A 25,269-nucleotide genomic window follows, 5' to 3' on the forward strand; every position below is an offset into this window, starting at 1 on the left:
CTCGAGGAAAGCTTCTGGATCATCTTGCGGCCCCATCTTATTCAGTGGAAGATGGGGGGGTCCCTCTGGACTCCTGACCGTCGGCCCACCTGCCCGTACCCCCTGGTCCATCCAGCTCCGGAACAGCTCACGGTCCTCCTGCTGGGCCTGCACGAGAGCGCGGAAACGACGTTCCTGGTCGTCTCTCATCTCCAGCAGCGCCTGGTGTTGTTCCTGGTGGAGGCCCGCGAGCGATTGGATGACTTCCGCAAACGGCGAACTTGGCGGGGTCTGCATGATAGCGGCGGCCGGGCTTCTTCCTTCCCGGGTTTCGGCACCAGTGTAGCAAGGTTCACAAGAGAGGAAGGAAGAAGTCGGAGTCAGCGTGACTGAGGCTCGGACTATTTATTGTAAATGTCCCAAAAATAACAGTGTGCTCAATGCACTTCCACAAATAAACATAAGTTCACAGTCTTTTTCCGTTTCACTCCAGTAGCGCAACAGTTCCGTAGTCCCGAGTCCTCAGTCTGTGTCTCTCTCTCCTGCCGTTTGCCTCTCTGTGGCGTTTGTACACTCTCCACGCCAATCACTGGGAACGAGAAACAGGTGCATGTCATCTTGTACTTGACCCACTTACTCACCGCTCGTCTCCAGGCTCTCTCTCCCGCTGCAGCCTCCGCTAACCACGCCCCCCCTTGCCACAGTCTATGAATGCTGATCCTAATGCATCTTTTTCATTATCGACATGGATATTAAAATCGCCAACACTTAAGACTTTATTTGCAGCCAGTACTAACTCAGATAGAAAATCAGCAAATTCTTTAATAAAGTCTGTATGGTGCCCTGGTGGCCTGTATACAGTAGCCAGTACAAACATCACAGGGGATTTATCACTAGCACGTGTTTCTCTAGATAATGTTATACGCAGCACGATAACTTCAAACAAGTTATACTTAAAGCCTGCCCTCTGAGAAATACTGAGAATATTGCTATAAATTGTAGCAACACCTCGCCCTTTACCTTTTGGACGTGGCTCATTTTTATAGCAGTAATCTTGGGGGGTAGACTCATTTAAAGTAATGTACAGGTCCTTCTCAAAAAGTTAGCATATTGTGATAAAGTTCATTATTTTCTGTAGTGTACTGATAAACATTAGACTTTCATATATTTTAGATTCATTACAACACAACTGAAGTAGTTCAAGCCTTTTATTGTTTTAATATTGATGATTTTGGCATACAGCTCATGAAAACCCAAAATTCCTATCTCAAAAAATTTGCATATTTCATCCGACCAATAAAAGTAGTGTTTTTAATACAAAAAAAGTCAACCTTCAAATAATTATGTTCAGTTATGCACTCAATACTTGGTCGGGAATCCTTTTGCAGAAATGACTGCTTCAATGCGGCGTGGCATGGAGGCAATCAGCCTGTGGCACTGCTGAGGTGTTATGGAGGCCCAGGATGCTTCGATAGCGGCCTTAAGCTCATCCAGAGTGTTGGGTCTTGCGTCTCTCAACTTTCTCTTCACAATATCCCACAGATTCTCTATGGGGTTCAGGTCAGGAGAGTTGGCAGGCCAATTGAGCGCAGTAATACCATGGTCAGTAAACCATTTACCAGTGGTTTTGGCACTGTGAGCAGGTGCCAGGTCGTGCTGAAAAATGAAATCTTCATCTCTATAAAGCTTTTCAGCAGATGGAAGCATGAAGTGCTCCAAAATCTCCTGATAGCTAGCTGCATTGACCCTGCCCTTGATAAAACACAGTGGACCAACACCAGCATCACTGACTGTGGGTACTTGACACTGGACTTCAGGCATTTTGGCATTTCCCTCTCCCCAGTCTTCCTCCAGACTCTGGCACCTTGATTTCCGAATGACACGCAAAATTTGCTTTCATCCGAAACAAGTACTTTGGACCACTGAGCAACAGTCCAGTGCTGCTTCTCTGTAGCCCAGGTCAGGCGCTTCTGCCGCTGTTTCTGGTTCAAAAGTGGCTTGACCTGGGGAATGCGGCACCTGTAGCCCATTTCCTGCACACGCCTGTACACGGTGGCTCTGGATTTTTCTACTCCAGACTCAGTCCACTGCTTCCGCAGGTCTCCCAAGGTCTGGAATCGGTCCTTCTCCACAATCTTCCTCAGGGTCCGGTCACCTCTTCTCGTTGTGCTGCGTTTTCTGCCACACTTTTTCCTTCCCACAGACTTCCCACTGACGTGCCTTGATACAGCACTCTGGGAACAGCCTATTCGTTCAGAAATTTCTTTCTGTGTCTTACCCTCTTGCTTGAGGGTGTCAATGATGGCCTTCTGGACAGCAGTCAGGTCGGCAGTCTTACCCATGATTGCGGTTTTGAGTAATGAACCAGGCTGGGAGTTTTTAAAAGCCTCAGGAATCTTTTGCAGGTGTTTAGAGTTAATTAGTTGATTCAGATGATTAGGTTAATAGCTCGTTTAGAGAACCTTTTCATGATATGCTAATTTTTTGAGATAGGACTTTTGGGTTTTCATGAGCTGTATGCCAAAATCATCAATATTAAAACAATAAAAGGCTTGAACTACTTCAGTTGTGTTGTAATGAATCTAAAATATATGAAAGTCTAATGTTTATCAGTACATTACAGAAAATAATGAACTTTATCACAATATGCTAATTTTTTGAGAAGGACCTGTATTCATCTGGTTTTAGCCATGTTTCTGTCAAACAGAGCAAATCTAGGTTATGATCATTGATCAAATCATTTACAAAAAGTGCTTTTGTAGAAAGGGACTTGATATTCAGTAAGCCAAGTTTTATCAATTGTTTATCTGTACTGTAAATTAAAAATCTTGTGAATTTGCACTATATTGCTAGTCGGGGTTTGGGTGAAGGCTACAGTTTGTCCGGTCAGAACAATGATGTCTCACTTAGATATCCAAATGGTTTTTATTAAATGTGCATAGATGTGTGGTTCTGAAAATATAAAATACAATCACAAGTATGAATATAAATGTATACAAAACACAACACAACGTTAATAAAGCTTATTTAAAAATTAATTATTCCACGGGGTCGCGGTTGGCGGCAATTGCAGCCACATAGACTTTAAGGGTTGAGGGAGACAGCCTTCGGTCCAACCCCTGCTGCGAAAAGGAGAGCAAGACTCAGATCGGGCACTTCCGGGGGTCTTCTCGGTGAGAAAAACACCACTCGACGAACAGGTTCCATTTCAAGGCATAAGCCTGTCTCGTAGACGGCGCCGAAGTGATGGTGTCAACTACCCCCTGGGGTAGGTCACCTAGAACCTCCGCGTCCCGTCAAGGGACCAGACATGAAGTTTCCAGCTTCTTAGGTCTGGACGCCGGTGCCATAAGGTGCCCCGTCTCTGAGTCAGTAGATCCTTCCTCAGAGGAATCTGCCAAGGAGAAAACCTTTGGATTTTGAGTCCGACTCTCTAACCATTAGGCCATGACTTCCCCATTTACTGACAAGATGCACATTGGATATCGCATGCGATTTATCATGCAGCCCTAGAAGTGATGCAATTAAAATTTGTATTTTTTTTTTATAGAACTATTATTATATTAATTATTATTAATGAATTGTATAAAAAGTGCAATCTGTCTATAAAACACACAACACACACATAAACGTGATTGTCCCGTATTTTCCTTTTCTGAAGTTGGCAACATTTGCATTTACATTTATTCATTTAGCTCACACTTTTATCCAAAGCGCCTGCCAAGTCCCCGGATCCGCCCTGGAGGCTTCCCTTGTCTCCTCCCTGTCCTGGCCCTGCTCTGGCCTCCAGGGCGATATCTGTCACGTGTCGGTTTCCGTTTAGTTCCTGTTTGCCCTTATTTGGTTTTTCCTGTTCTAGTTTAGTTAATCATCGTTTATTCCATTCACCTGTTTTGTATTAATCATCTTGTTTGTTCTTTTGTTCCTGTCCCTTTATAAGTCTTCAGTTCTCCCCTTGTCTTTGTCTCACTTTAATGTTGTTTAATAAAAGATAAAAGTGTGTTGATGCTACTTCGTTCTCCTGAACCTTTATTTAATTACTACAACCACTAAAAACCGTAACACTATGTGGTATATATTAGTTATGCTCACATACAGTATACTCAGAGCATAGAGACTGGCTCCAAGAGCAAAAAACAGAGAGACAGCAAAAACAATCAGAAGAATTTCTGTGCATTTAGGCAGACAAAATCTTTCTTGCTCTTCAGTGGCGTTACCTGTGGTAGAAATTTTTATGAGAACCCTTGAATCAGTACAGAATTTCTCTCTGGAACAATGCATGAATTTACTTGGTTAAAGGGGTTATTGGATGCAAAATTCACTTTTACATGTTGTTTGAACATAAATGTGCGTTAGAAGTGTGTGTATGCATCCATCCTATAATGATAAAAATCCACCCAGTAGTTTTTTTTAAATCCCTATTTTAAAATCCCCTTTCTCAAATCAGGCTGTTCTGAGATTCCTGTCAGAATGACGTAGTTCTGCACAGACCGCTCCCACTAACGGTCTTACTTTAGACCCACCCTGAGTGAGCTGAGAGCTGTGTGCCATTGTGTCGACTCCGGTGCAAGGGAAGACAAGAATGTCTCCGATTAAGCAATTGAGGTGTTTTGTTGTTGGACGTAATAATGAACATAACAGTCGTCATTTACTCCCGACATCTGAGTCACTGAAGACGCAGAGGATTAACGTTACTTTCGTTAACAGTTCACACATCACTGTTGCCTTCACGTTTTTGGCAGATGCTTTTATTCAAAGCATCTTCAGATTGCATTTGAACTAAGTTTTCTTTTTGAAGCAATGGCACTGGAGTTGATAGCACCATGAACTACTGTCTCACTAGGAAGACAGAGCTTTTTCATCTAATTGACAGCATTTGATTCCACTAAAATACATGAACAGATATAAAGGTCTTCCTCGATGCAGGTTAAGATGTTTCGGACAAAGGCATCTGCCAAATGTGCAATTGTTGAAAGAACATCAGAAAACCTTATACTGTACCAGTGCTAAATCTTTAAAATAGAATTTGTAATGCATACTGATAATACTCCTGCCTTACCTCCGCATTGAGAGGGTTTTTCACCGGAAGTTTCATAGTTTCATACTTTCAATTGTTGAAAGTATGAAACTAGAATTTTCATAGATCGAATCTATTTCATGAGCCTGACAGAAGATGTGGACGAACTTAAGGACGTAACGATGCACCCCAAGCCGGTTGAAAATCGATAAAACAAATGTGACATTAAAATGCAGTGGTCATTTCAAGTAAAGCCTTTCTTTGTTTAAATTAAGAGATTTCTTTTATTTGCATTATGTATTCATTTGATTTGGGATTTTTAAATTCAGTCTACAGTTCAGAATGCCTTGAATTTAGAATTTTAATAGACTAAATGTGCATGCACACTCTGTGTGCTTTTGTGATATACTCAATAATGTCAGATCGCACATCATTACAACACTTACCATTATCACAGAAGATTTACTGTATATCGCACACCCCAGCCTCGACTTTGACTGGAAAATGAAATGATCTTTGATCACATAAATAAAACTGACTGCAAGTTGAGTGATGTGTGAGCTAGTAAAACAAAATGTGTTATCAAGCATAGTATGCTTTACAGCTTCTAGATTCAACTTTAAACAGGACACATTTAAATGCATCTTTCAGTTCATTTCTAGAGAAAAATACAGCATTTTTACAACAAAAACATGAGTAAGCAAATCTAAAAGAGCCCTCCCTCTAGTTTGCTATGCATATGCAAATTCAGTATAGACCTTATTAATTAGTACCACTGATAGAGGTCAATTATTTTTTCTTTTCACAAATAAACTTTTTCTTTTTTTTACATGAAGCATCAAACCAAGATTGAAAGTTGCCATTTGAATCTCCCAGACTAGCACAGTTCTCTCCAGACGGATCCTGGTTTCTCCAGTTATCAGGTTCTGTCGGCCCATCTCTGAACCAGAACCTTTAAGACACAAACAGTCTGGGTAAATAACACATTTTTATCCTTACAATAATTGTATAACAGAGCTGTAGTTAAGGTGATTGTGTGAGGTTTTGGACGATTGAAAAATGTACAATCATTTGTCATTCAACTGCAGTGATTTAACAGCTGTATTTATTCTACAGTTATTTATGACAGATTTTTCTTACTGTACTTCAGTTTCAGTGAGAGTTTGGTTATTCACCCAAACCCAGTGTCCTTCAGTTTCTAGATCATTGAGACCGATCCAGTGCATCTCTTTAATTTTAGAGAACAGAAACTCCTAAAGGAGAAACACACATATTTTTTACGTATCTTTTATCTCATTACATACAATTCATACACCAAACTCAAGCCGGAAAATGACTTGCCTGTTCTGATTGGCTGGTTATGGTGACCAGATCGGCTCCTTTTGAAACACAGACATCTCGACTGCTTGACCAGTTTAGTTTATTAGAGCTGAATAAATACAGCTTTCCACGAAAAGCTTTCCATCCATCCACAGAGAGATTGCTCTCATCTGTGAATAATGAATTAAAGAGTGTAAAATTTCCATCGTCGATAAATTTGAAGCTCATCAAACCTTGGTTCCGTGTGCTTGCCTTGCACATTAAAAAGTAAGACAAATGCATTCCAATGCACTATTTACTTGTTTTAGGAGAAAGAGTTTGATGTACTTACAGCCAGAATGATTGTCCTTGTAACTAGTGTGAGTTTGCATACACATATTGTGATAGAATTAATGCTTAATTAAAAAAAAAAAAAAAAAGGGAAAAAAAACCAACAACAAAAAAGTTATTAAAAATGGCAAACACAAGCCAACTCACCAACACAAAGGGACGGCGGTTCTTTAATTATGGTGTAATTGGTTTTCAGTTCTTCTAGTTCTCTCGACACTTGAAGAAAATGTGAAAACCATCAGATGTGGTCAGTTCAGTGAATACTACTGTAAATGAAACGTGTTTGTGTTCTGCTGTTTCATGTTTTCTCACTTGTGCTGTTCTTCTCTTGAGCTGATTTTAAATCGGCAAGCGTATATACATCTGATTAAAGAGTAAACAATCACAGCAGCAATTATTAGAAATGACGTCCTCATATCGGTTTCATTTTGAACAATGCAAGTCAAAAGGGGGATATTTAAAGTATAAAGTTTACAAAACTAAAAAAAATTGCACACTGTCAGACTGAAGTTATTTGTACATTAATGCTTCAGGCTGAATTATTTGCAGTTTAATATGAAAAATGTAAAGGCTTAGGGGTTTAGAAAATAATTTAATTTAGTACAATTACAAAAATGTTATTATATTTAAAATTAACTTCTTATTTTAGGCAACAGAACAGAAATATAATTAGGTAACACTTTACAGTAAGGTTTCATTAGTTAACTACATTAGGTAACACTTATAATAAACAATAATTCTACAGAATTTATTCTTCTTAACATTTACGGTAATAATGCATTTTTAACATCAGAAGTTGTAACTGTTAACATTAATGCAACATGAACATAAACATTTGTATTAATTAACATTTACAATAAATGTTGTCCTTTATTCAAGTTAGTTAATGCATTAACTAATGTTTTAAAAAAAGCCTTATTGTTAAGTGTTGCCTATAGTTTTTTTAATTCATTGTAATATCCAGGCAAACACCTGATTCACAATTTGATCACCAATAGAAAAAAATAAAAATGCAACAATAATTGCTTATAATCTGCATCTTAAAACTACTTTGTCTGACAAAAGTATGATTTTGAATTTTTTTTTTATTGCATAAGTGCTGAAAAGCTGCTTCTGCTGTACACTAGTAAATGCACCCTGAACAGAGTGCAACCTGAATGCACTTTGAACAGATTAAAGATCTCACATTTCTCTACTCACATAGCATCCCTAGAGCGCAGAGGCCTCCGAGAGCAAAAACAAGAGAGAAACTGAGAAGAGTCAGAAGAACTTTAGTCCACTTAGGAGAAGAGACTTCTCGCTCTCGTTCTTGTTCTTGAAAGGACATGTCTGGGGTCAGAAATTGTGTTAAAGTTACAAATTATTCCAAACAAATAAGTTCAGAATTTTCATTGTGGCCTGTAACATGTTTTTGAAAATGTATTTAAACTATTCTTGAACTTTTATAACTGAATTTCTTAGCAGGACCATGTCCTTTAAATGAGCTCACAGCATTTGTGAGAAATTAAACTCATATAAATAAAATAACAAATCAATAATGGTCAACGCTTGTGAAATGGTTGATAAAGAAAAAGAAAGCAAGGATGTGTATGTAAGCATCTTTAGAATTAAAATTAAAATTCAGTTTTATAACTTTTTTTTCATTTGATATTTTGTTTTAGAATGCATGAAGATTCTTTCAGCGGTGAATAAATCTCTAAATATGATATTGGTGTCATCTAAATAGAACTAAAAAAATATAAATGATAAAACCTATAATATCTTACCTCTGTACAGAGAGCATCTGATATCTGAAGCTGTCATCGAAGGCATGTAATCAGTATTTTCATAGATTGAATCCATTTTGCTGACCTGATAAAAGACGTGAAGGTTGAGTGTTTGCTGGACAAAAAGGGCCACAGAAGTATTACTACTGTCATTAAATATCGTTTATACAGACAGGAAATACAAGAAGTTAGCAAATGGAGGAAGAGGAACAAATTAAAGTTGATTTAGCAGTGTTTAAAGATCAAATGTGATGAATACATTCCAGCATGATTTAAAAATTAAACCTAGATAAATAATGTTTTAATATTTAACAAATATAATTTTAACAAAAATCAGTCACACGTATTTTTACATTTAAACAAACATTTGAAAAACATATCAGTAATTTCACTCAAAGTGATAAGCAGTACGTACTGATGCTGTTGTCACTCTTTACTGTTCTGCTGCGTCTGTGCGCATCTTTGCTCATTCTGATAGATTCATACAGAGACATGCAGGAAGTTACCAAACCTCAAAGTCAGAGAAAGTGAGTTTGTCTCACTGAGTTCAATGTACAGTTCTGTGAAAAGAATGTGCAACTCATTAAATGTTTGTCAAACTATGAACATATTTGGTTATATTAACTTTTCATGGACTTATAACTATGGGTGAAATTTAATTGATAGCTTCTTTTAATTGCCTCTTACGTTGACTAGGATGCTTCCTTATGCAAAATGCTTTGAAAATGCTGTCACTCCACTTATATGCATTTTCAGACATGTTGTCACTCTAAATAATGATAATGAACATATAATTCGTATGAATTGGATCATTTTAATGAATCTGTGAACAGGAGGCCCATGCAACTCGACACAAAGCCATGCTTTTTGCCCACAGAATGGTGTTGTCACAACATTTACCAGCATGGGCTCACAGTTAAAACTAAACCCAGGTTTAAATTGCTCTTTGTGATGGAGTACTAGTGCCAACTATAGGCCTGAGGTAATAAAAAGTTCATATTAAATTATTTGGTGTGTTTTCATTGTGACATTTGATTCTTAGGCTACATTATTAATCAAGTGTTTGCATGAACTATTGAAACCAATTTTAAAATTATTAAAACCAATCCAGTGAATCTCTTTAACTTTTAAGGTAACAAAATCGAAATGGACTATTTATTGGTTTTATTGAGAATAACTAATCAAGACATGTTATTCTAAATAAATAATTGTTAGTAATCATTAAATAAACAAATAAACAAGTAATCACAAATAAACAAATGATTTACAGTCAGTTAACTTGCTTACTCATATACATTCTCTCATGTTCATTACATTTTATTATCCATTATGAATATTAACCTTGGTTTTGTTATAGTAAAAATGTAGTTACTATGTTTGGTGGATGATATAATTTGCATAAGAGTTTTACTTCAAACACCATGGTTAAACTATGATTACTGTAGCAAAACCATGGTTAATTTGGGGTTACCATGTTTTGACAGCATAACCAAGTATTTTGGTTTAATTTAAAGTAAAATCATGGTTAATTTTCATAAGGCATGTAATAGATGGTGAAACTAAAGATGGATGAAGAAAACAGCGCTATATTTAAACATAATTGCTGAGGATTGACGTCACAGAGTTTCCCGTTTTTTTGGAACTGATGAGTGAATGGTATTTTATCAGTAAAAAGATGGAACGCAGTTGGTTGTTTGAACAGCACATTTGTGTACTAGCCAGTGATTTTTACAGCAATTTGCAGGCTTAAACGCATTTAAAACTCAATTCCTGGAGGGCCACAGCTCTGCACAGTTTAGCTTCAACCCTAATCAAACACAGCTGATCCAGCTAATCAAGGTCTTTAGGATCACTAGAAACTTCCAACAAGGTGCGAGTTGGAGCTGCATGGTTGGAGCTAAACTGTGCAGAACTGTGGCCCTCCAGGAATTGAGTTTGAGTCCAATGCTTAAATGTGTGAAAGGTATGGAAGCCCGTTTCCGCCACTGAATAAAAAATTAAAAAGGTAATTGCGACTTTTTATCTCACAATTCTGACTTTTTTTTTTCTCTCATAATTGCATGATACAAACTCCCAATTCTGACTTTTTTCTCAAAATTGCGTGATATAAACTCGCAATTGCGAGTTAAAAAGTCATAATTGTGAGATTTAAACTCGCAATTCTGAGAAATAAAGTCAGAATCTCATGATATAAACTCACAATTCTGACTTTTTTTTCTCAGAATTGCGAGTATATATCTTGCAATTCTGACTTTTTTTTCTTGAAATTCTGACTTGTGAGATATAGGGTAGAGTGGGGGAAAAGAAAGATAAGATAGATGATCTTAGAGCCAGGATTAGTTTCCAACGGGACATAAGGGACTGTAATATCTTGTTTGTCCGAAACATGGCTTTCGTCCTCGGTCCCGGACACTGCTGTAATGCCGAGTGATAACTTCTCTGTTTTCTCGGATGGACAGAACAGCAGAGGCAGGTAAATCCAGGGGTGGAGGAGTGTGTTTCATGATCAACAAGAAATGGTGTAATCCCAGGAATATCTCCATTCTGTCGCGTTCCTGCTCGCCTCATCTGGAACATCTTTCCATTACTTGCCTCCCATTTTATCTGCCCCGGGAGTTTTCATCGATCATTGTTACTGCTGTTTACATTCCACCACAGACAGACACCGGCTTGGCTTTGTCTAAGCTTCACGATGTGCTCAGCGGCTACATTAACAAACATCCTGACGCTGCCTTTATCATCGCGGGAGACTTTAACAAAGCCAGCCTCAGGCAGGTCATGCCGAACTTTCATCAACACGTATCCTGAGGACCAAATACACTGGATCATTGCTACACTCAGTTTAAGAATGCCTACAAAGCCCGCTCACTACCGGCTTTTGGTAAATCAGACCATGCCGCCATTCAGAGAGAGAATTCAGTTTCAATTCCAGCTCAATGACTCTCGACGGATGTGGCAGGGACTGAGGACCATCTGTGCCTTCCGAAACAAATCCTCCGCAGAGGTGAGAGCAGATTCGTTGCTGGCCGACGAGTTAAACATCTTCTACGGCCGCTTCGATTGCAACGGCAGCGACACGACTCTGCCGTCCAGTGCGTCAGGAAGCAGCAGGCAGAGCAGCGATAATCCTGTAATCACCGTGTCGGAGGATGAGGTTCGGAGGGCGCTAAAGAAAGTGAACGTCAGGAAAGCTGCCGGACCTGATGGGATAACCGGCCGTGTTCTGAGGTCCTGCGCTGATCAGCTCGCTGGTTTGTTCACTTCCATCTTTAATGAGTCCCTTGCTACCTCCGTGGTTCCCACCTCATTCAAAAAATCAGTCATTATCCCTGTGCCTAAGAACAATAAACCCTCTTGCCTGAATGACTATCGCCCAGTTGCCCTCACATCTATAGTCATGAAGGTTTTTGAGAGACTTGTAAAGAGCCACATTTGCTCCTCCATACCTGATACTTTGGACCCTCTTCAGTTTGCCTATCGCCCAAACAGATCTACGGACGATGCCATCTCTCACGTCCTCCACTCTTCCCTCACACACTTGGACAGCAACAATGTGAATTATGTAAGGCTGCTATTCATTGATTATAGCTCAGCTTTCAACACTATAGTCCCCATCAAGCTAGCATCTAAACTCACAGACCTTGGCCTAAACTCCTCACTCTGTGACTGGATTCAAGACTTCCTCACCGGCAGACCTCAAGTGGTGAAAGTTGGCCAGTTCACCTCAAACTCCATCACCCTGAACGTAGGAGTCCCACAGGGCTAAGTCCCCAGCTCTACTCTCTCTACACGTATGACTGTGTGTCCTCTCACAGCTCCACATCTATTATCAAATTCGCTGATGATACTGTGGTTCTGGGTCTCATCTCCAACAACGATGAGACTGCATACTTGGATGAGGTAGAGAGACTCACATCATGGTGCCAGGACAACTGTCTCTCTCTGAATGTGAGCAAAACTAAAGAGCTGATCATGGACTTTAGGAAGAGACGGCAGCAGCCCTACACTCCTCTTATGATCAGTGGGACCCCTGTGGAGAGGGTGAGCAGCTTCAAGTACCTCGGTGTAAACATCTCCGTGAACCTGACTTGGACTACACACATCCAAACACAGGTTAAGAAAGTCAGGCAAAGACTGTACCATCTGGGACAGCTGAGGAAATTCAGGGTCTCACCAGCAATCCTGAAAACTTTCTATTCAGGGACCATAGAAAGTGTATTGACTCAGTGCATCTCAGTGTGGTATGGAAACAGCTCCAATCAGGACTGCAAAGCACTACAGAGAGTTGTGCGCTTAGCTGAGCACATCTCAGGGTCTGCTCTGCCCTCTCTGCAGGACATCTACCTCAAACGCTGCAAAAGTAGAGCTGTCAAACTCATCAAGGACTCAAATCACAATGGTAACAGTCTATTCACTTTGCTTCCATCTGGTAAACGCTTCCATAGCCTGATGGCAAAAACTGAAAGACTTAGGAGGAGCTTCTTCCCCCAGGCACAACTCTGTGTCATAACATCACATGACTCCATGTAAATATCACTATATCAATAAGCTATTCATAATTTTTTCTACCTCATATTGCTGCTATTTAAATACACTGTACAACTTTTTTGCACATTCTTTGGCACATTCCTCTTATATTACTATTTAAGTCAACAACATACTGACCTGCACATTTATATTTTTTATCTTTTATTTTATTCTTTTTTTTCTACTTTTCTTTCTCTTATATTTGTATACTATACAATTGCACTGTCCTTGGAGCGGACCTGACTTACATTTCACTGCGGGTTATACTCTGTATAATTGTGTATGTGAAGAATAAAAATCTTGAATCTTGAATCTTGATATGAGAATAGTAGGGCTTGTAGATAAAGGCTATGTGTTATTTAATAAAAATATAATTTATAATAATTATATTTTCAGAATGACATATAATTATCACAATGGAGGGAATGGGTAAGTACATAATCTAATTCATAAATATTAAAAAATTTTACCATTATAAAAATATATAGGTCTATACTTAGTGACTGATAGCTACAATCTTCGTTGTGGAATAGATTTGTGACAGTTGCGACAGTGCGACAGCTGATCAGAATCTACCAGTAGTTATCGTCCTTGGTGTGAACAACCCTTAACTCAGAAATACATGACATTACAGAAGTAAAATGGGCAATACAGCAAAGCAATTAAGTGTTTAACTGGTGAACACACCTGCTCTGCTTTGCTGTTTTTGATTACTAGATCACACAGTGATCTCGACTCTGTGTACAGTTCACACACACACACACACACACACACACACACATGTTGGGTTTCCATGTTTTATGGGGACATCCCATAGGCGTAATGGTTTTTATACTGTACAATCTGTATGTGCTATTGCCCTACACCAACCCTACACCTAAACTTAGCCCTCACAGGAAACATGCTGTATTTTTAGATTTTCAAAAAACTTTATGCTGTATGATTTATAAGCTTGTTTCCTCATGGGGACCAAAAAATGTCCCCACAAGATTAAGATTTACTGGTATTACTATCCTTGTGGGGACATTTGGTCCCCAGGACGTGATGAATACCAGGTGCACACACACACACACACACACACACACACACACAGACACACACTCTCAAACACAAACACATTGACAAACACAAACAAACACAAACACCAAAACATTTACTACAATAATAGAAATTGTAATGCATGCTGATAATATCCCTGGACTTACCTGTGTACTGAGAGTGTTTTTCGTTTGAAGCAACTGTATAAAGTATGCAACTTGAATTCTGATAGACTGAATCCATTTCATGAGCCTGATAGAAGAGGTGCCCTATGAGACTTGAGTGCTGCTTGAGATTGTTTAGAATAAGGAAGTCACATAATGAAGTGTGTGAAGTGAAGTGTGAAATGACATTCAGCCAAGTATGGTGACCCATACTCGGAATTCGTGCTCTGCATTTAACCCATCCAACGTGCACACACACAGCAGTGAACACACACACACCGTGAACATACACCCGGAGCAGTGGGCAGCCATTTTATGCTGCAGCGCCCGGGGAGCAGTTGGGGGTTCGATGCCTTGCTCAAGGGCACCTCAGTGGTGGTATTGAGGGTGGAGAGAGCGCTGGACATTCACTCCCTCCACCTACAATTCCTGCCGGCCGGAGACTCGAACCCGCAACCTTTGGATCACGAGTCCAACTCTCTAACCATTAGGCCACGACTTAATGTGTCATTCTTATATTAATAAAGACATGAAGTTATGAGGTTATGAGCCAGAATAACAAATCTAGAAACTGCATGTTTGAATATGTGATGGTCTCTGAAAATAAGGAATATGGAAATGTATTTGTGTTCAAGTTCAAGTTTATTTGTATAACGCTTTTTACTATACAAATCGTTGCAAAGCATCTCTACAGGAAATTAAGTTTCCACAATATATTTATATATTGCAGAACCTTAATATAATATGATATTTGTGTTCTCCAAGAGGAAAGAATGAGGATGGTGGTAAAAACATCATAGTAGAGATACACTGTAGACTGTCTTAAAACCTCATCAAATATATATTACACTACAAGCCCTATATATTCAGCCTCAAATTTTCAGCATTTTGATTTGCTGTAGCAAATTATGCAACTTCCTAAAATACCAACTTAATTTCAAACAGTAGTTTGACAAATTCAGAAGTAGTTCTGACATTTTTGAAATATGAATAGAAGTCATTAAAGCTGTAGAGGCTGCTTGTGGATAAAACAATAAACATATACAAAGTGACAGAACAGGAAAAAAAATATTTTAGATGCATGCACAAAACAGATCTTGACTGTTTATTTTAGTTCTAGGCTACTCATAGCTATACAGGGCTGCCATCTGCTGATCACAGTGGTTTCACAGATGATATTGAAGCATTTAATTACAGCATTGCATGTCCTTATGATGTTTAAACTGACTGCAAGATGAGTGATGTGTGAGTTATCAAAACAAAAAAGCTTTTGTTTTATTAGGTAAATCTGCTTCAGATCTTCATTAAAATATGCAAAGTCAAAACTGGAGAAATGCAGCATTTTTAGATGGGTAAAAGCAAGCAAATCCGAATTCAATTTTGCTCTGCAAATGTAGAGTGCATGAAGTATCATTGACATTTTATTATGTATTACTGATAAAGATAAATTAATAGATCTTTTCACAGATAAACTTTTTCTGTGTTTTACAAGAAGCATCAAACCAAGATTTAAAGTTTCCATTTGAATCTCCCAGACTAGCACAGTTCTCTCCTGACGGATCCTGGTTTCTCCAGTTATCAGGTTCTCTTTGCCCCACACTGAACCAGAACCTTTAAGAAAAAAAAAAAACTTTAAGAAACAAGCAATCATGCATTTGGTCAAGGTAAAACAAGTAAAATGAAAATAAATAACTGGTGGTTTTGCAATACTAATACAGAGAGGTAATCACTGTAAAAATGTTAAGAAAATTAAAATTGGTCAAGCAACCAACTTTACAATTAAAAAGAAAAAAGAAAAAGAGGAAAAAAAGAAAGAAAATCACAAATGCAGAGTTCTTACTGTACTCCAGTTTCATTGAGAGTTTGGTTATTCACCCAAACCCAGTGTCCTTCCGTTTCCAGATCACTGAGACCAATCCAGTGCGTCTGTTTTATTTTAGAGAACAGAAAATCCTGATGGAGAATAAAGGCGATAGTGTAAAATAATTGTGTTAGTATAGGTAAAGGTAACAAAACACACACACCCATAACATAAACTTTCATCTGTGATCAAAACCTAAATCACCTTGTAAAGTAGTTGTCATGAAACAGACAATGATGATGGCATAAAGAACCCAAGCGCAGTTTATTTAGAACTTTGATGACCCAAAAACATAAACTAAGAACTTAATCCATGACATGAAACAAAACAAAAACAAGCTTGACTTGACACTAAATAATGATCTGACACATGGAACAGCAACAGTACGCACTTCAATACACAACAAAGCAATGCAGCAAACATGAGAGCTTAAATACAATCACATGGGTAATCACATGACAAACAAACAATGACAAAATGGGAATGCTAAACAAGATAACAAGGCAAATGAACATGATCCAATGAGAGACCAGGGGTTTATTCCAGAAAGCAGGTTATGTGACATCCCCAGGTATGTTTAAGGGTGAGTATGCGTTTGAACTCAGCTTTCGGTTCCAAAACTGGAGATAACTTTCAGGGTATGCAAACATAGCAACTTATTCTCTGAACATAACCTGCTCCGGAGTAGGTTATGTTTTCAGGGTTAGTTTACTTCAGAGCTAAACTTCAGAACTATTAGCGCATGCATGACCTACTGACGAGACTCCAGTGGGCATGAAAATTTGTGTGTGATATTATATATAAAATGTCATATTTAAGTTGTATTGATATACATTAATTATGACACACTATTATAACAAGGTTTATTTTATTCCGGTGGTAGTGCAATTACCCCAAACCTTGCTTACTTGAGGTACAGTATAATGGTAGGAAAAACGAGTATGTTTCTGGATAACAAGCAAGACATTCTCAACAGAGCTGCTTCTTTCTTCTTCTTCTGTTCAATGGACATTTACATTACCTAGTGCATATCGCAACCAAATTGGTGGTTGTGCAATCATTTTTCAAACTTTTCGTTTCATCTTTAATCTTTAATCACTGAGAATAAGAATTATATTGTTTGTTTGATGCTGATTAATTATGTATTTTTATTATAGAAATACATTATAGAAAATGGCCTGTTGCAAAAAGAAGAAAAAACTAGTTTGAATGCAGTTCCATATGTGAGATGACGATAAAATAAACATAATAAGTATATTACAATAAATAAATATTGATATAATAGTACGGTGGCCGAGAGAGCTCAACGCGCTGCAACTTCAGAAAACACATGCAAATAGAAAAAAACACCAGCAAATCAAGAAAACATCTTCATCATTTTGACAGCACATGCGCTGCAAACCCTCACAACACATGCAAATTAAGAAACGCTGCAAATCCTCACAACACATGCAAATTAAGAAACGTTGCAAATCCTCACAACACATGCAAATTAAGAAATGCTGCAAATGCTCACTACACATGCAAATTAAGAAACGCTGCAAATCCTCACAACACATGCAAATTAAGAAACGCTGCAAATGCTCAGAACACATGCAAATGAAGAAACGCAGCAAATATTATCTGCTCATATTCAGCCAAATGCTTCAGAACTCACTGGACGGCGCTTCACAGTGCAGATGGCCAATGACCCAAAGCATACTGCAAAAGCAACCAAAGAGTTTTTGAAGGGAAAGAAGTGGACTGTTATGCAATGGCCAAGTCAATCACCTGACCTGAATCCGATTGAGCATGCATTTCACTTGCTGAAGACAAAACTGAAGGGAAAATGCCCCAAGAACAAGCAGGAACTGAAGACGGTTGCAGTTGAGGCCTGGCAGAGCATCACCAGGGATGAAACCCAGCGTCTGGTGATGTCTATGCATTCCAGACTTCAGGCTGTAATTGACTGCAAAGGATTTGCAACCAAGTATTAAAAAGTGAAAGTTTGATTTATGATTATTATTCTGTCCCATTACTTTTGGTTCCTTAACAAGTGGGAGGCACATATGCAAACTGTTGTAATTCCTACACCGTTCACCTGATTCGGATGTAGATACCCTCAAATTAAAGCTGACAGTCTGCAGTTAAAGCACATCTTGTTCGTTTCATTTGAAATCCATTGTGGTGGTGTATAGAGCCAAAAATGTTAGAATTGTGTCAATGTCCCAATATTTATGGACCTGACTGTAAATGTTACCTTATATTACTTATATAATATATATATATATATATATATATATATATATATATAAGTAAATCTGAAGTAAACCCTGAAAGTACCATAAAAATGGCTTGGCTTTTAGCTGCGTTCATTGCCATAGTAACGTACACTCCACAGCTAACCTGCTCCAGGGCAGGTTATGTTCTGAGTTAAAGATCTCAAACTGAAATTGGATGAAAAAAAAAAAAATCACTCCCCCAGTTTATCTTGCTCCAAATTAAAGGTCACTAAACAAATTGTCTGGCTTTAATGGTAATTACTTTTGTGACTTATATTATATTAATCCATTCCTCACAAGCAATTTTAGTTTAACAGTTATCATAAATCATTTATTTAAATGAATGTTAATATATGGGTAGTTGACAAATAAAAATAGGACTGCGTCCTATGGTGTGACAGCAAAAATGTAGAAAACAAATACAAATAACATGAAAAAAATGTATCTTCATTCTTAGAGTTACAAATAGCATGAGAGAGGTATATCTTCAATGTTAGAGTCCTTTTTTCCCATCACAACATAGGAAACATTGATACGTCAACTACCCATATACAGATTGTATGTAATATAAATTGTGTAATCAACAGTGTTGGGGAAAGTTACATTTAAAAGTAATGCAGTACAATATTGCGTTACTCCCTAAAAAGTAACTAATTATGTTACTTAGCTACTTTTTATGGAAAGTAATGCGTTACGTTACTTTTGCGTTACTTTTTAAATATGAGCAGGGCTTGATTGTTTTTAATACAAGAAATTACATTAATACAAATGTAAAAGCCCTGTATCTTGTGAACACGTCTGTAAAGTAAAACTCAGGATAAGAAGGTTTAACACTCTTCGGCAATAAAAAAAAAAACAATGAAGTACAATTGTTAGTTTATCTAAAGTCATTTTTGCTTATTAGTATGGTTGAACTGGATCAAATGTCAGCAGCAAAGACATCGTTAATAAAATAGGATTAGATACATTTGTGTTGTTTAATATATTTAATTATTGCAGTTTGCGTCATATTCTGAGTTTGCATTTCACTGTTTTAATTAATTTTGATGAATACTAAATCTGTTTTTTGCGAGTGGGATGAATTCATGCACATTCACATTTAGATCTATAGTAACAGCATGCTCACACAGCGACCTGTCAGTCAATAAATGGGGAAAAAAGTAACTGGCGTTATTTTTTTGAAAAAGTAATTGATATTTTCTTGTAAATTAAAAAGTAATGCGTTACTTTACTAGTTACTTGAAAAAAGTAGTATTATTACATAACTCGCGTTACTTGTAAGGCGTTACCCCCAACACTGGTAATCAATAGATAATGCTTTAAAAATGACTATGTGACCTTACATATTCGAGTCTCTATCGCTGTATATTTATAACTACTGTATATACTACTAATTTAAAAAGTTTCACTTGTCACTGCACTGATAAAGCAAGATCATTTCTTTTATTTGTCCTCTTTCATGAACAAGTACTTTTTTCATTGCAAATGCATTTAAATGAATCATATTCTTCAATCGCATAACTTTTAGCAAAACCTTTAACCAAAGCTCGTGATTGCCAGTGATGTCAAACATTCATGTGCACGTGCTCCACAAACTCAGGATCAACGCCTTTTTTCGTTTGACAAAGAAAGTTGATGATCAGCATCATGGTACCAACAAAGCCGGACTGCAGTGGTTTGGTTTTGTCAACTCAAAACTAATCCTGTAACTCTGAATCTGTTCATCTACCATCATGGTACAGGCCCCAGGTTATGTTCACAGAATAAGTTGCTTTATTTACCTCCGGTTTTGGAACCGAATGCTGAGTTTATCCGCTTACTTACCGTTAAACATACCCGGGTATGTCACATAACCTGCTTTCTGGAATACCTCCCAGCTGTAAGTCAAGTTTGTTTTCATTACACTTACTTTTAGTATCAGTTAATCCAGTTAATAATTGATCTGACTTGCCTGTTCTGATTGGCTGGTTATGGTGACCAGATCAGCTCCTTTTGAAACACAGACATCTCGACTGCTTGACCAGTTCAGTTTATCTGAGCTGAATAAATACAGCTTTCCACGACAAGCTATCCAGCCATCCACAGAGAGATTACAAGACTGAGCTGTGAATAATGAATAAAGTGTAATAAAATCTTCCATTATTTAGGTTCCTTGTGCAAAAATATTCTATCACACTTTGTATACAAACTGGCACTCACCATCGTAAAATGACAACCATTTTCTAAGTGTGTTGTATCTGGCTGTAAGATCATTAAACTCTTTCTTCATGACTGATGAAAAGACAGTTAAAAAAGGAGAAAACAAGCAGCCATTAAAGAATTGACCTTAAAAGACTGAGGCAGTTTTAAAAGCTGAATTATAAAAAAGTAATGAAAATGTCAAAAGCCAACTCACCAACATGAGGTGGAAAGTGTTCTATAATTCTTGTGTAATTGGCTTTAAGTTCTTCTTGCTCTCTCATCAGAACTTGGTAAGAACAAAACAAGGTCAATTCAGTAAAAAGCTACTTTAAATGTGCTCTAATATTTATGAAACATTGCTTTCTCACTTGTGCTGTTGATCTCTTGAGCTGACAGTTGCTTTGAAATCATGATGTGCTGTTCATTCAGTGATTCAAAATCAGCAAGCTTATAATTATCTTATTAAAGACAAAATATTGGTAGATTTGAATTTGAGGATAATCCATATCATGATTATATATAAAGACTAAAATGATCTAAAAACAAAACAAACAAACAACAACAAAAACATTTGAATGGAGTTAATTAATTGTAGTTAAAAATGCTGAAAATGAATAAAAGGCATTTGCTTTCCAGTCCCGAATCTTATCTTTCTTACCAAAAGTTTCATTTCCTAAAAGCACAGACGTTTCTCACACATAGACTGTTAAAAAATACTTCCTCTTCCTTACACTATAGAAAAGGGAAGATAAAATGTCTCGTGTGTGGCTACTGTCATCTTGCACCAGTGACTTCATTTGGAGCAATAGTCTGTGCAGTGGTGCTTGTGAGGTAGAGCCACAGAATTAAAGTCCTGCCTTAACTGCCACAGACTCAAGCACAAGCACACAATCATGATGCCACACCCCCTTCTTACAGCATAAAATAACTAACTCAAAGCAAACCTATTTTTAAAAAAGTACATTAAGAACATACATTGTTATTAGTAAACTACCTAAAAGGACCTAAAATAGTTTTGGGCCCACGTCCCATTCGTTTACATGGAGAGGGCAGGGTTTATGACCTATCCTGCAGCCACCCACCAGGGGGGATCGAAATGTTTTGGCTTCACTTTTTAGGTTGGGCTGCGTCCGAAATCGCATACTCTTGAGTATCTTGAGTGCTCTTTTGATTACTTCCCAACCACAAAAAGAGTACATTCTATATAGTATGAATGTAATGTGGATGTAGTAGAGTCACCATGTTGTTATTGTCACATGACCAACCAGTATCAGTTGCGTCACATCATAGCCATTCATAAATCCTCTCCCGTGGCCTCATAGGATAATAAAATGTCCATCGTATGCACTTCAGAATCACGCTGGAGTAGTAGGTCATCTGAGTATTTATACATACTGATTTTCTCTACTATAGTAGGGAAATATGAGACTAACAATAACCTAAACCTTATTTCAAAATAATATAGTCACACCATAGCAACCCACATATTGTGCTGTTCAGTGCTTACTAAAAGTATGATTTTAAAAATAAAAATGTGTTTTCTACCCTGAACAGAGCAAAGATCTAGTATCAGTTATACTCACAAAGCATCCACAGAGTGCAGAGACCTCCGAGAGCAAAAACAAGAGAGAAACCCAGAACAGTCAGGAGAACTTTAGTCCGCTTTGGGGAAGTGACTGCTGTCTCTCGTTCTTGCATTTGACTGGAGTTAACTGTGGTCAGAAATTTGATGAGATAAAGAAAATTAGAACATATTTTATACATCTCTTAACTCTTTAATCAGTCCAGCATAGCTGTATGAAACTATTCCTGAATTTACAGTTAATTTCTGCCAAATTATATTGCCCCAACTTGACATTTTATAAATTGTACTCTTGTAGTAAATCAGGTACAGATGTTGTGACAACTAGGCTTGTGCAACAATATTCTAACAAGACAGATGAGAAAAAATATACCACTGCTCATTAAAGCATCTTGAGAACATGGACTCTTAGTCTGCCCACAGGACATAAAAATGCTCATTTCACACCGGTTCACACATCACTGCTACTTTCAGCAAATATCTATGTATATTTATGCTTTTGGCATATTTACGTTTACACTTTTGGCAGATGCTCTTATTATCTAATCCTGCATTCAACATTGCATTTGAACTCTTTCTTCTTTCTGAAGCAATGACACTGGAGATGATAGCATTATGATCTACTGTCTAACAGCAGGAAGACAGAGCTTTTTAATCTAATTGACAGCATTTAATTGAAATACATGAACATATAAGATAGATCTTCCACGATGTATTGTAAGATGTTTCGGACAAAGGCATCTGCCAAATGTGCAATTGTTGAAAGAACATAAGAAAACCTTATACTGTACCAGTGCTAAACCTTTAAAATAGAATTTGTAATGTATACTGATAAAACTCCTGCCTTACCATTGCATTGAGAGGGTTTTTCACCTGAGGCAATTGTTGAGGGTATGAAACTAAAATTTTCATAGATTGAATCCATTTCATGAGCCTGACAGAAGACGTGCTCTATCAGACTTGAATGCTGATTGAGATTGCTGAGAATAAGGAAGTAATAAAGTGTCATTCTTATTAAAACAAACAGGAACAGAGCTGGGTAGATTACTTAAAAATTGTAATCCATTACTGATTACACATTACATGATGAAAAATGTAGTTAATTACTTTTTTTCTAACTTGTTTTAAACTTTCCATTGAATTGATATAAATAGCAAAGAGAGAGAAAATACATTGAATTTTTTTTTTTTAAATCAACATCATAAAATGCATTACACATTACATTAAACCAGGGTTTCCCAAACTTGGCTTAATGTAAGAACTACGGTGGGTTTGCGAGTTGACAAAAAGCTAATCATTGTTGGCGCTGATAGCCTTGTGGTTAGTGCGCTGACATACAGCACAGTTGTGTTCACAGGAACCTGAGTTCAATTCCTGTGTAGGGGTCCTTTGCTGATTCCACGCCCCTCTATCTCCCCAATGATTTGCTGTCATCTCTCTACTGTCCTGTCTATTAAAGGCATAGAAGCCTGAAAATACAACTTAAAAAAAAGCTGATCATTAAACACTAAAAATCTAAATACATCATTTGTTTACCTGCATGCCAATCTGACCATTAAGCGACATCAAACTGTAAATTTTTGAATGTGTTGTTAAATTATTGAAATATTAATTTATTTCATGTCAAAGAGGGTTTGGCTGAAAAAAAAAAACATTTAAAAGAAGAATTAGAGAGAATGAGTAAATTATCGTTGATTTACTAATCATGTAATCCATAAAAAGTGTACTGCAATCTGATTATAAGCATTATAAAATATAATATACTCTAATTACAAGTACTTGATTTTTGGGTAACACTTTATTGTAAGGTGTCGTTGTTACAAATGTTACATGTGTCACGAAATTCTCTCAAACAAGAAGATCCAATTGTAGCTTTTATTGAAGAGCCCAAAAACAGCAGTCCACATCGGGGCAAAAGCAGAAAAACATGCAAAATGTAATCCACAAAAGGAACCCGCAAAAACAGAGAACAGAAAATAATAACCCAGCAACAAAAGACACAGAGAACAGGGTATATATCAGGATGAGCTAATGGTACAATCATAGAGAATGGAACAATCATAGAGAAAGGGATGATGGGAACTGAAGTCCAGAAAAACAAACAAAAGTCAAGAAGAGTGCCCTCTGGTGGCTTTCAAGGACATACCAGCTGCTGGCTGTGACAACATGTACTTACTATTATAATAACAATAACTTATGTATAATTACATTCAAGTAACCCTAAACTAAACCCTAATCCTAACCCTACCCATATAGTAAATACATGTAATTAATTAATATTACCCAGTACTTAAATGGATAATTACACTGTAACAAGTTGTAATCCAGATTACATGTAATCAGTTACTTGCCAGATAGTCTCTGAAAATAAGGTATAATGAAATGTATTTGTGTTCTTCAGTAAGGAAGAATGATGATGGTGGCAAAAGCATTTCAGTGGACATAGTGTAAATTCTGTCTTTAAACATAATATTCTGTCTATTGCTTTATTGTCCTCAACATTAAGAATAAAATTCCAAAATTTCAGCATAATTTCAGGCAGCATTATATGTCATGTATGGACAGGAGACTATCCTCTCCAATACCACACTGCCGGAAATGATGCTGAAAATTTGCACTTCAATATATTGACAGGTGTTGTAGGGAAATTACAGTTAAGCTCCACAGAGTGACTAATATGCTCAATGAAGACCAGGAATCAAATTCGACGTTGAATCAGTTTGAACAGAGAGTTTACTGAAGACAGAGCTCTCCACACTTCCAATGGTCGTAGAAAATGAGTACGAGGAGCCAGCCTCGAACAAACTCAAAGTGCAGAAACACTAGTACTTATAGTCATATTAACGTCATTTCTACAGAATCTGATATGTTAAAAGTACAGAAAATTCTAGCAACATCCAAACATCATGATCTTTTCTTAATGACAGTATCTTGGAGACACCAAGTTCCATTCATAAGCAACGCCAGTAAGGGCCGTAGGTGAGTCATAAATCTTGTGAGGGCACTTCTCATCCAGACACCATATTCCTAAACAACCCTTGCAAATACGCCATTATATAAAACATAGGCAATATCTGGTCCCTTGAAGGTTGAGCTGCAGCACAGAACAGAACAATACACTTACACAGAGCACAGAGCGCGTTCATAGTTAAACAAATAGGAAGATCAAATTGGGCACGCCACAGCTCCAGAAGTAGAAAATATTTATGTTCTTGCCACAGGTGATGTTTTGAGCCTAAAAGC

At 37.4% G+C, this 25,269-nt stretch overlaps 2 protein-coding genes across 2 annotated transcripts; both read right to left on the reverse strand.

Moving 5' to 3' along the window:
* Nucleotides 1–5,381: 5,381 nt before the first annotated feature.
* LOC306884911 (lectin BRA-3-like) lies at nt 5,382–14,241 on the reverse strand. Its single transcript, XM_079441148.1, has 9 exons — nt 14,145–14,241; nt 8,828–8,972; nt 8,413–8,497; nt 7,847–7,975; nt 6,959–7,009; nt 6,794–6,862; nt 6,338–6,486; nt 6,137–6,249; nt 5,382–5,948 (listed from the first exon to the last, which is right to left on the reverse strand). Exons 3-9 carry the CDS (start codon nt 8,486–8,488, stop codon nt 5,786–5,788), a joined length of 750 nt encoding a protein of 249 aa, XP_079297274.1. The 5' UTR covers nt 8,489–8,497; nt 8,828–8,972; nt 14,145–14,241; the 3' UTR covers nt 5,382–5,785.
* A 526-nt stretch (nt 14,242–14,767) lies between these two features.
* On the reverse strand, nt 14,768–23,008 carry LOC306885051 (C-type lectin domain family 4 member C-like). The gene is made up of 7 exons (XM_079441364.1): nt 22,876–23,008; nt 22,028–22,156; nt 20,813–20,902; nt 20,463–20,534; nt 20,215–20,366; nt 15,982–16,094; nt 14,768–15,752 (listed from the first exon to the last, which is right to left on the reverse strand). The coding sequence occupies exons 1-7, from the start codon at nt 22,949–22,951 to the stop codon at nt 15,590–15,592; spliced, it is 795 nt and encodes a 264-aa protein (XP_079297490.1). The 5' UTR covers nt 22,952–23,008; the 3' UTR covers nt 14,768–15,589.
* Nucleotides 23,009–25,269: the final 2,261 nt, after the last annotated feature.

The sequence above is a fragment of the Barbus barbus genome (assembly GCF_936440315.1).
Source record: "Barbus barbus genome assembly, chromosome: 19".
Taxonomy (NCBI): Eukaryota; Metazoa; Chordata; class Actinopteri; order Cypriniformes; family Cyprinidae; genus Barbus; species Barbus barbus.